General features: G+C 46.8%; 1 protein-coding gene across 2 annotated transcripts in view; it reads right to left on the bottom strand.

Moving 5' to 3' along the window:
- Positions 1–1,414: 1,414 nt before the first annotated feature.
- The window catches only part of Asxl1 (ASXL transcriptional regulator 1), a 60,643-nt gene continuing 50,360 nt past the window's right edge, over positions 1,415–11,697 (bottom strand). For both annotated transcript variants that reach the window (XM_052183962.1, XM_052183963.1), the window contains exons 5-12: positions 11,569–11,666; positions 10,826–10,919; positions 10,169–10,321; positions 9,881–10,044; positions 9,690–9,786; positions 6,783–6,888; positions 5,400–6,024; positions 1,415–4,308 (exon numbers count right to left, since the gene is read on the bottom strand). In XM_052183962.1, the coding sequence (XP_052039922.1) occupies positions 1,435–4,308; positions 5,400–6,024; positions 6,783–6,888; positions 9,690–9,786; positions 9,881–10,044; positions 10,169–10,321; positions 10,826–10,919; positions 11,569–11,666 (4,211 nt within the window). In that variant the 3' untranslated portion in view covers positions 1,415–1,434. The remainder of the gene's footprint in view (positions 4,309–5,399; positions 6,025–6,782; positions 6,889–9,689; positions 9,787–9,880; positions 10,045–10,168; positions 10,322–10,825; positions 10,920–11,568; positions 11,667–11,697) is intronic.

The raw sequence follows: 11,697 nt of genomic DNA, 5'->3' as shown, positions 1-11,697 counted from the left end.
CAGCAGGCATGGCTTTGTTCCCCTGAAACCTACTATCAAAAGTAAGTAGAAAGGAGCCTAGTGATCCCCAATATTGCTTTGACAGGTGATGACCCTGGAGCCAGATCCAGAAGCCTGTCTGGGGGTCATCCAAGGAACTCACCCATGAATCCAGAAGCACTTAACACTGGCGATGACCATCTGTCATCTATGGCAGCAGCGCAGCCACTCAAGGCTGGAAGAGGGTACAAGAAACAAGACATGTTTGCTCAACAGCATGTGAGCAGCTGTCTGTGGCGCGCAGACTGTAGTAGATTCCCTGGTGACAGGTGACAAGGCACAGGGCCAACCATCGGTCATAAGTCAGTAACTTCCTTCTCACATCAGGTGGCATAGCACTCGGAGGTTTTGACAATTGGTGCACAAAAGTAAACGACACCATTTCAATCAAGGGTGCTGAAGACGTAAAATAAGGAAGAGACGTTCATGTTCTCTGTATAATACATCCATTTACAGAATTGGCCAATACTGTGTACAACATATAAATACAGGATAAAATGTTAGAGGTGCATAGAGCATACTTACAGAAGCAAAAAAAGTTCACTTTATACATCCAAGAATAGTTAAAATATAAAAATAAGAAACAGACTGCTTGGAAATGTAAAATGACTTTCACATATACAGGTGCACAGGTGTCCACTCCCACACTCAAATGTGACGGGTGGGTGGCAAGCAGGAGTCACCTGCAAACATCTGTACAGCTGACTCTCAAGGTCTACAGATGGTATTTCCAGAGCAGACAGCCCTATTTCCAGACCCCATTGTCCAAGAAGGGCTATTCAAGCTTCCAAGACAATCTGTGGATCCATGGGTTACAGATTAAAGTTCCAAACTGGGTGAAGCACCAGAACCAAAGGTCAACTTGGCCCCATCAACTGGCAAATGACAGAAATATGACATCAAGGTCAGCAGGGGTTTGATCCCCTGGTGGGCAAAGACAGAAGTTACTTTAACCCTGTGTGGCTTCCGTAACCATCAACTCCCAAGCTACACAGCAGAAGATGGCAGGGAGGGGCAGTGGAAGACTGACATTCCTGCTCAGTTCAGGCAGGTGAGTTCCATCCATGGAGAACCCAACCTTCCTGCTTCAATTTCAAGTCCATTTGGGTGTCAGGCAGGTTGCCCTGCCACACTATACTGCCTGACTACAAGAGGGTTTAGGCTGGATGGTCTTGGGCAACCATAGTGTCCCCATCTCCCTGAAAACCCTTCCAGCAAGGCTAGAACGGTGTCAAGTGACAGAGGGCTTCAGCACTATAAATTTCATGGGGAGGCAAGATTTATCTTGTCTAGCGATAGTTCATTATATCAGTGATATTTTGTATACAGATTTAAGATCAACCATTATTAAAATACACACACTAAATGTACAACGTTTCCAATGGCCATAATTTATTATCTCACCACAAGGCACAATACACAGAGCTTTGAAGGACCGATGCAGTCATCATGGCAGAACGCCCCGCAGCCTTGGCACATGATCATGGCTTTCAGGCTGCATGCACACTGGAGAGAGATGCTTTCTACTGCAGTGCTGTCAGTGAACATTTGTAGGGACAGTGATGCAGTATGGCCTGTACCAAAGCTGGCTTTGTGGCTCAGCTGCACCACACCACCAGCAAGGCCTTTGGGAAAGGCGGCAGAGCTGGAGGAGTAATTAAAGCTGGTGGGACTCAGCTGGAGTTTAGAGAACTTCCCATACAAAGCCTGCTTGATGTTGAGTTGGGAGGGGATGGAAGAAGGCTCCAGGGGTTGACTGAACCCTTTCCCTGGCTCTCTGGGTAATTTCCAGAAAGGAAGGTCCACAACAAAAGGCATCCCTTGCAAGTGACCCACTAGTTCCAGAGAACTGTACCCTGCAGCTTTTCTGTTCTCTGCATCTGCCTTGATGGGATCCCTCAAAAACGTCTGCTCTGTCTTGATGTTGCCAGCAGAGACAGGTGGTGGTTTGGGCGTCCTGCTTTCCTTTGTAGTCTGCACACCACCAGACACAGAGTTTTTGCTTGGTTCTATCTTCCTACTGGGAAACATCGGAGGGATCTCAGCAGGTAGTGGTGTCTGCTCTTCAGACCTGGGGCACTGCAGGGTGGCAACTGTATTCCTGGGATCAAATAGTTTCTTCTCGTGACCACCAGCATTGTTCTCATCATTCAGGGTCCCATCTGTCTGCTCAGATCCAAAGGAGAGGCTCACATCTGTAGAGAAGCATGGCACTTTGGAGGTAGAGTGATCTCCTGGACGTTGGCCCGGGGCAGCACCTAGGTCACTGCCTTGAGACAGGGAATGGGTTTCTTTCTGCTCTTCACAAAGGAAGGAAGAGAGATGCTCTTTGGAATCTATTTCTTCCAGGTTCCCAGAGGAAGGTGTCAGTTCTGTTACTGGATGCTGGGAGTCTACACTTGGAACCATCTTGGCAATCTTTTGGGACATTCTAGGAGCCTTGGAGGCCTTTGCCCTGACAAGACCAGCACTTGCTCCATAGCTCTGAGCCAGAATAGACTCTTTCAATGTTTGTGCAGAACCAAGGTTGCTTCTGGCAACGAGGTGATTGTCTTCCCCTGTACCTTGTGGAGTGCCTCTATCTTGCCTCTGTTCTCTAAGTGGCAGCTGTGGGGATTCTGGTTGGCTGCTTCTGTGACCTGGAGGAAGAACCTTCTCCAGGGGCAAATTACCATGCAGCAGGTGCATCACAAGTGGGTTGGTAACCTCCACTGAAGAACCAGGCCTCGGTGGGCACACAGACCTGGGTTGGCACTCGACACTGGACAGCAGCAGGGCGTCTGGGATCTTGTGAGGGGCTGGACATACTCTAGACACCCAGCTCTGAGAAGCAGTCACCCCCCCTGTCCTTGTAAGCACACTTAGGTCACCACTCGACTTGGGCAGAGAGGCGGATGGATCCCAGTGCTGCTTGTCACGCCCACCTAACAACTCCTTGACCACTGTGACTTCCCTTGCATCACCTTCACTGCTGTCCTCAGAGAAGTGGCCCTCAGAGTCAGAGGCTGTATCTGTGGATTCACCGTGAGGACTCGGTACTTCACAGATGCCATTCATTTCCAGTCTTTCAAGGTCTGCCTCTTCACTGTCACTGCCAGTGCTGCCCATGGCTCCTGGAGGAGGTGCTGTCCAGTGTGAAACACGGCTCTCAGAGCTGGGCACACTTTCTGCGGCTGCCAAGTTCCCAGGCATGGCAGCAATGAGGGGGACAGCTCTCTCCCACTCTTTTTCATCCTGGGGCTCCAGACATGGTATGTTTTCTCTGGATTCTGGATCAGACTCTTTTATTACCTCATAATTTGACAGAATGGGCACCCAGGAGGTAGGACTGCCAGATGCAAAAGCCTCAGTCAAAGTTTCTTGTCTACTACCTTCCCGTATGAGTGGGCCTGTGGCACCAAGCCCTAATTCATCATCAGCAGGCCTATCCTGTAGGTAGTTAGCTAATGACAATTTGGATATAAAAGCAGGTGTCATATTTACAGGCTCCTTCATATTATCAAAGGCCTGGTCATTTCCTCCTGCTAAGACATCTTCCAATGGAGACCATCCAGAACTCTCTGAGGGCACAGCAGGTTCTTCATCTTCACTACCCCTCTCCCGGGAAGTAGAACCAGGCTTAGACTCAGTTCTAGCATCTAGAGGCAGCTTAGGTGGTTCTGCTAACATCTCAGCCACTGGAGTTTGGGAGGACAGAGGGGGCAAAGCCTGACACGGCTGGTCTCCAGTGGGAGCAACAGGGGGCTGAGAGGCATCTTCCAGCCCACGTGTGAGCACGCCTGGGACCCTCTTCAACAGGCAGCTCTCTTCCTTTCTGAGAGAAGCGGAGTCATCTCTTCTGGCTCTGGGCATGGCAGCTTCAGCCGGAGTGTGCTCTCCATTCAGAGGACAAGGCGGCAATAGTTGTGTTCGCTGTAGATCTGTCGTACTCTCTCCAGAGGTGCTTGGAGCTCCCCTGGCCTCAGAGTGGCCACAGGCCGCACTACCATCACTACTGCTGCCGTCTCTGCCACCTCCCTCATCGATGGCCCCACTGCCACCTCCACCCGGGCCACCCCCCCCTCCGATGGCAGTGGTGGCCGCCTCTCGATTGCAGTGGTAGCCTCTCGCCCCTCGGGCCTGCAAAGCACGGGCTTTAATGTCTGCGAGGGTCCTGGCACCAGTCCAACCCCGGCAGGAGGACTCCGTGATGGGGACGATCCGGGGGCATATCTGGTAAGTGGGCCGACCTTTAGCCACCCAGGGTGGTTTGATACGTGAAAGTTGAATCTGCCAGAAAAGCATAAATAAAAATTTTAACAGGTGACCTGACTTAGGAACTACAAAGTAAAACTGAAATATAGTTATCTTAAAGGTAATGGCCTAAACAACTCATTTTCTTAACAATCAATTATAGTAAAATGACTACCCAGGATATCAAGAGTCATTTTATGCTGCATGAAAATCTCCCTGCTTTTTTCTATTTCGTTTTTAGATTCATTCATTGTGTATTTGCATGCACACATGCTACAACATGTGTGGATGTCAGAGACCAACTTGTGGGACAGTTCTCTCTGCTCATCAAGTGAGTCCCATTAGATTTGGCAGCAAGCTCCTTTATCCACTGACACAAGGTTTTACATTGTTAACTCAAGCTGGCTTTGAACTGATGGCAATCTTCCTATGGCCTTAGGCCCCCAAGTGCTGGGACTGTATAGATAGGCCACCAAATTTACCTTTCAAATTTAATTCCTAATTGGATCTTGTGGGTCATGAAACAAATAATGTAACACTTAATAAAAAAGTAAAACCCGCTGGGCGGTGGTGGCGCATGCCTGTAATCCCAGCACTCTGGAAGGCAGAGGCAGGCGGATTTCTGAGTTCGAGGCCAGCCTGGTCTACAGAGTGAGTTCCAGGACAGCCAGGGCTACACAGAGAAACCCTGTCTCGAAAAAACCAAAAAACCAAACCAAACCAAACCAAACCAAACCAAACAAAAAACCCTGGATTTTGACCTTAAGATAATTTTAACAAAAAAAGTGACTTGTCTGCTGGGTGGTGGCAGTGCACACCTTTAGTACCAGCTCTCGGGAGGCAGAGACAGGTAGCTCTCTTGTGTTCAAGGACAGCCTGGTCTACAGAAAGAGTTCTAAGACAGCCAGGGATACTTGGAAATACCTGTCTCAGACAAAATTAATCTGAAAAACAAAACAAAAAGAGGAGGAGGAAGGAGGAGTGTATTTTCCTAAGTCATTCAAGAAAAGCTTTCTTATAGAAAGTTTTATACCCCATGTAATTCATGTCGGGGCCAAAAAGCGCCTGCCCAAAAGCTCCTCAGAAAGAAATCTGACACCTGAGACAGTAAGTACCAAGTCTCTTACCCGGATGGGCGGGACTTTTGGCTCCTCTTTAGTGGGCTGTGGCTTTTCGGTGTGAACACTTTCAATTGTGTTACGAAAGGACTGACGGTCTTCAAGCCGGGGCTTCTTTTCGGGAAAGGACGCAGAGGCTTCCTGCTCAAAGGATTTCCTCTTCTGATCCTTTGTCTCTTGATCCACAGTATCCTGAGGTAAGGTAGGGATTCTGTCTGGAGATGCAGAGGCACATGCCAAGCTGTCCGTTTCTGTTTGGATCTGGGAAGCCACAGGTTCACTGGGACACTTGGGACCTTCCTGTCCAGATGCTGCAGCAGACATATCTGGCCCAGGGGGACTGTTCACACCCGCTGAGTCGATCTTAGCTTCTTTAGAGAATGAGACCTCTGGAGCAGCGTCTGCATCCTCAGCAACCCCTGCTTGTTCTGGCTCCTGTTTTTTGTACAGATTCCTTCTGGATCTGGTTCGGAGATCTGGCCGAGAACGTTTCTTAAAATGTCCATCCCGCTGACGGGTGTTGGGGCCACGCTGTGGCCGCACTGACTCTCCAGACACACACAAACCACTCTTGATTTTGGCCTCCTCCTGGTCCTCTTTCTGCTGCAGTGATTCTTCTTTGGTCAAACCCAATCTGCAAATCAAACTCACATCAACTACAGGCCAGAAAGTATGTATCTCTTATTTCTGTGAACAATATATACCCAGATAACTTAGCTAGATGAGACAGATCCGCATACTGCATAGAACTAAGTAAAGAAAGCCACAATAGCTTCACTGTAAAGAAGCGAGTCAAGGTGCAGTCAGTTCCATGCTTTTACATGCATACTACATCTGTCCCTTGGTACACAGGACATCCTGTAGATGTCTAAATCCCTTAGACAGAACAGCCTTTTTGTAATATAACCTGTCTATGTGCTCCTGGATACCTTATTATTATTTTGTATTGACTGTCACTAGGATTCTAATCCGCGGCTTCACACACACCAACAAGCACTCTACACTCCCATCTTCTCCCCAGAGGCAAAGAAAAACAAAAAAACAAAAACAAAAAAACCCAAACCAAAACCAAACTTTCTTTGTATCGTCCAGGCTTATCTTACACATCAAATCTGGGTCTAAGTCCATCCCAGCATTGGGTAGCTGGGTCCCTTACGTCTCTGCAGACCTAGTCTCACCGAGTGTGACACCACACCCAGCAGTTGCTAGCCTGTGCTCATCAGTGCGGAGAGCCACGGTTTCCCCCTTAAACAACCCTCAGTGAGTTTGTTCGATCTATGCCTACAGAACGGCAGGTAAGAACGGCCACTATGAACGGCAGCTATCTGGACACCAACTGCCTTTGTCCCCACAAAAAGCCCAGACCAGAACTCATAGGACTGAATGCCTTACTTCTGTCCGTAGTAATCTTCAAAGAACTTTTCCTTCCATTGTTCTACCTTCTTCTCCTTTTCCATTTCCTGTCTTAGCCTGACTTGCATCTCATGAGTGAATTCACCTAAAGAGAAAAATGACTTCCAGTTAATAAATTCTGGATACTAAAGTATCTGTTCTTTTGTTGCTACTGTATTTCCATCTATATTAACCCATATAACCTGCAGTTTCTCCAGACCAGGACCTTCTTTCTCTGCAGCCTCTCCATTGATCCCGTGTAACTCCTCCCTTCCTGTTGATCCTGAGAGAAGGTTCACATCTACAGCCCCTCTGAGGAGTGGAATTAGCATCAAAATACAAACCCAGGGCTCTCCACAAGACTGTCCTACAGACACCTAAGTCTTCTAGTTCCATAACAAGGATGTAATTGTTTCGTGTGTGCGCATGCATGCATGTGTACCTACTACCTGTGGCCCATGTACGCATGCGGAGGGATTGTTTGATATCAGGAATTACCAAAGTTGGTTTATTTGAAAGATTTATTTTTATTTGTGTGTCTGTGAGTGTATGCCATGTGGGCATGTATAAGATAGGTATCTGCTGAGGCGAGGAGAGGATAGAAGTTCCCATTGAGCTGGGACTGTCAACATGGGTGCACCAAACCAAACTCATCTTTGGGAAGAGCAGGGTGTACTCTTACCTGCTGAGCCATCTCTCCCCAAATGTGCATATTTTGTTTGAAGTAAGATCTTTCCCTGGCCTGGGACTATTTAGCCTAGGATGTCTGGTCGGTGAACCCCAGTAACCTGCCTATTCCCACCTACTCAGTGCTGGACTTAGCACTGCTGCTGAGGTTCAATAGGCTACCACAAGAGAGAGGGGTGTCTGTCTGTGTGTGTGTGTGTCCTGGGATCAAAATCAGGTCTTCATGCTTATAAGGTAAGAACCTTACCAATAAGACCATCTCCTCCAGCTCCTACCAAGCAATTTTAAAGACTATGACTTTATCAGTGGACTTCTCAGAGCATGTTCCTAACTTAAGACAGAATTAATACTTCTACTATAAGAGAGTTTACTCCTCTATAATCAGTCAAAGGCAGGCAACACATTCATCAAGACAACGGGGGTGGGGGGGTGCGGGGTAGGGGGTGACATTCTAGCATATCTGAAAGTTTATCTTTGAGGCTGGCCATTTGGTGGCATCTGGGAACCTGGATTTAAAGTACTCTCACCACCGTAAGTGACAAGTCGCTCACTGTGCTGCTCCCAATGAATAATAATAATAATAATAATAAACAATAATAATAGTATCATTCATGCTAAAGACACCTGCTTTCTTTTTAGGAACCAATGCTTTAAAGAAGCTGGTGAAAACTAAACACCGGGTTTCCTTTTAGGACTAGCAATGGCTTCTAACAGAATCAGCTTCCAATAAACCCTGGGTACCAGGGTTCAGTAGTTGAGGGTTTGGTTCCAAGAATCTATGTTAGGTAGCTTACAACTATGTACCTGTAAGGGGAACTAACATCTATGGCCTCTGAAGGCACCTGAACTCATGTGCACATATCCAAAGACACACAAACTCATAATTAAAGAGCAAAACAAAACAAAATCCTGTGAGCTAATAATAAGTCTTCCAAACTTCTCTGGTAGACATTTTTAAAAAAGATTTATTTATTATACGTATAGTGTTCTGCCTACACATATGCCTATAGGCTATTAGAGGATACCAGATTACATTATAGACGGTTGTGAGCCACCATGCAGTTGCTGGGAATTGAACTCAGGACCTCTGGAAGAGCAACCAGTGCTCTTAACCTCTGAGCCTTCTCTCCAGCCCCTTGGTAGACATATTCACACAACTATAATTTCTCTCCAGCCCTTTGGTAGACATTTTCACACAACTATAATTTACTTCTGAGATAAATTCTGAGGACATTTATGTCCTACTTGAATCCATAGAAAGACTTGAGAAACCTGTGCCTGGCTGTCTCTGTATCTTACCTGTAAGCCCTTTCCCATTGCCAATTTTACTTCATGTTGTTTTGCTGTAATAAACCCTAACTCTGCACATAAACTGCCAATATTAATAACACTTAAGGGTAGTCTTGGATTTCTCCACACATTCACCATGAAGCTACTATAGAAAACTAAATTCAGCCGGGCAGTGGTAGTGCATGCCTGTAATCCCAGCACTTGGGAGGCAGAGGCAGGCGGATTTCTGAGTTCAAGACCAGTCTGGTGTACAGAGTGAGTTCCAGGATAGTCAGGGCTACACAGAGAAACCCTGTCCCAAAAACAAACAAACAAACAAAAATAAAAGAAAGAAAATTAAATTCAGACATTAACATTTACTCTAAGTGACTGTGACAGAGAGCGGGGTGGAAGTGAATATGTTATCTTGGGGTGCTTTTTTCACACATGCATACAACACCATTACTGAAAGGTACAGGCATATATAGTTTTAATGATAAAAGAAGATGTAGAATGGCTATCTCTAATGTTGTGTTTTCAGAGCAATGTGTCCTGCTAATAACCACATGTATTTGTACTATGAGCAAAGCCTACCTTACATTAGTATCTTTTGAGCAAAAAAGAGTGGTTAAAAATAAGCACTTGGATTTTACACTTGATCTTAGCAAAAGCCTCAAGTAGTAAGTGCTTAAGCTGTTTTGTTCCCTTGACATACATGGGTGTCTGATCATGTAAGTCCATGTACCATGCACATGCCTTGTGCCATAGGAGGCCAGAAGAGGGCATTTGATCTCCTGGAATTAGAGTAACAAGACAATTCTGAGTTTCTACATAGGTGCGGAGAATTGATCCTGGGTCTGCTGGAAAAGCAGGCAATGTTTTTACCCTTAGAGCTGTAAAATAACCACACACAATAGGCATCTCAAGCCATGTATGATGAAGTATACTCACCATCAGCAAGGCGTTCCCGCCAGCTCTGAGCTGCATGGGTGAAAAACTCATTATTGAGTGCACTGCCACTAAGGCGCAGCAGGCCATCTGTCCCCACCTAGGAGGGCAAAAGATAAGATAGGCACAATAAGGCAACTTGGGAGAACAGGAACCCGCCTAGGCAGAGACCAAGAGGAGCTGTACACGGGCACCTGTCTGTCCACTTCAGGCAGGAGGAGGAGGAGTTGCTGCTGGAAATGTGTTGGCAGGGCATGGAAGGTCCGAGAGTTGATCAGCGCACGGAGGTTGGTGTTAACAAGAATGGACCCAGGCGTCTCAAAATCTACCTCTTCCCCTCTATTGCGCTTCATTTGCCCTGTGGTTTTTGGAAGCAAGAAGAAGTAAGGATTTTCAGTTTAGGGAGAGGGGGTGTTCTGAGAGAACCCCTTCAGTCCTGAAGGGAGTTTCTTTACAGGCAAAAAAATTTGACTCCTACTCACCTGTGGCTGGCTTCCGGAAGCCTCTCAAGAGGGGGGCAGGATCCCGAGTGACCTCAGCCTGGCCTCGAATGGCACTGTTCCCCAAAGCCAGAGAACCGCTGCTGCTGCTGGATGGACTGCCACTCTCCCCATCTGCATGGCGGCCTGAGAATCCTGAGGGCACAGCCAAAAGCATCACCGGCTGTCCCCATGGCTCTCAGACAAGCTCAACTCTCCTAGCTCTCCCTGGTGCTGCTATCAACAGAGGGATGCTTCTGGCTCCCAGCTCTGAGTTGACAGGAACCATTACCTCATGGTCTGGATTAAAATATCACTAAAGAATGCCAAACCAAACTTTTTACAAAGCACTGGCAGAGTCATCCATCATCACATGTTCACGGCCAACTCCAGAGTCAAGAAGGTTCATGGCTGAACACAACACTAAGCCCTAATCACACTACACCATACCACACCACATCACATTACACCACCCTATACTACACCACACCACACTACACTGCCTTTCTGGGTTCTCAAGGCTTTTCTTTTTTTTCTTCCTCAAGGCTTTTTCTTGGACTCAATAACTCTACTGGCCTCACACTGCTAAGTCAAAAGCTGCTGACAGAGCTGGGTCCTCAGGACCCTAGGAAAAAGTACAACCTCTGAGATTATACATACCTGATGCAGGTTCCACGTGGGCCCCGTTTACCTTCAGAGGAGTCAGGACGACACGAGGCAGCATGACCCCAGTTCTTTTCTTCTGTTTGTTTGCCTGTATTCCCAGAAGAGATTTAAAGAAGAAAGTAGTCATCTGCAGGACACTACAGCACTCCTTTAGCTGTGCTCTAAACATTCATGTCAAGGGCCAGTGACGTGGCTCAATGTCTAAAGGTACTTCCTGCACAAATCTGATGACCTTTTGTAAATCCCCAAATCTAATAGGGGAAGAAGAGAACTGACTCTCCAAAGCTGTCCTTTGATCCCAACAACTGTCCCAAGTGAACACACATATACACACACACAAAATTTAAAAGCTCATGTAGGGTCTGTAAAGATGGTTCAGTTCTTAAGTACAGAGCTCCCAGGCAATGTTAGTAGAGGTATGGACCAGTGTCAATGCACTAAGCATGCCATTAGCTGGGGAAAAAAAGAATTATACACTGTTGTCTCCATCCTAGAGATAAGGAACTTGTCACAAACAGAGATGACGGGGTGTGAGAATATAGCTCAGTGGTAGTGTTTGCTTTGCCGGCAAAGTCGTGGATTTAGTTCCTAGCACTGTAAAAGACTTAACAATGAATTTTATTCTCTCCATTCTTCAAACACATCTCCTGACTATCTGCTGAAGATGAACAAACCCTGCCACATGTCTGCTTTCATCTACCCAACTCTTCTATCCTGTCACTAGTAAGCTTCATTACCTGTGAGGAAGCCCTGTGGCTATCCCTAGGATTGGAGAGAGGCCGGCTCTGAGACTCTGTAGAGCAGGATGCATTCGAAGACGTTTCATCCAGAGAAACTAGAAGACAAGAAAGCCATCTTAGTCCCTC

This window comes from Apodemus sylvaticus, chromosome 5 (genome assembly GCF_947179515.1).
Source record: "Apodemus sylvaticus chromosome 5, mApoSyl1.1, whole genome shotgun sequence".
Classification (NCBI taxonomy): Eukaryota; Metazoa; Chordata; class Mammalia; order Rodentia; family Muridae; genus Apodemus; species Apodemus sylvaticus.
This window is presented reverse-complemented; position numbering and strand designations above follow the sequence as displayed.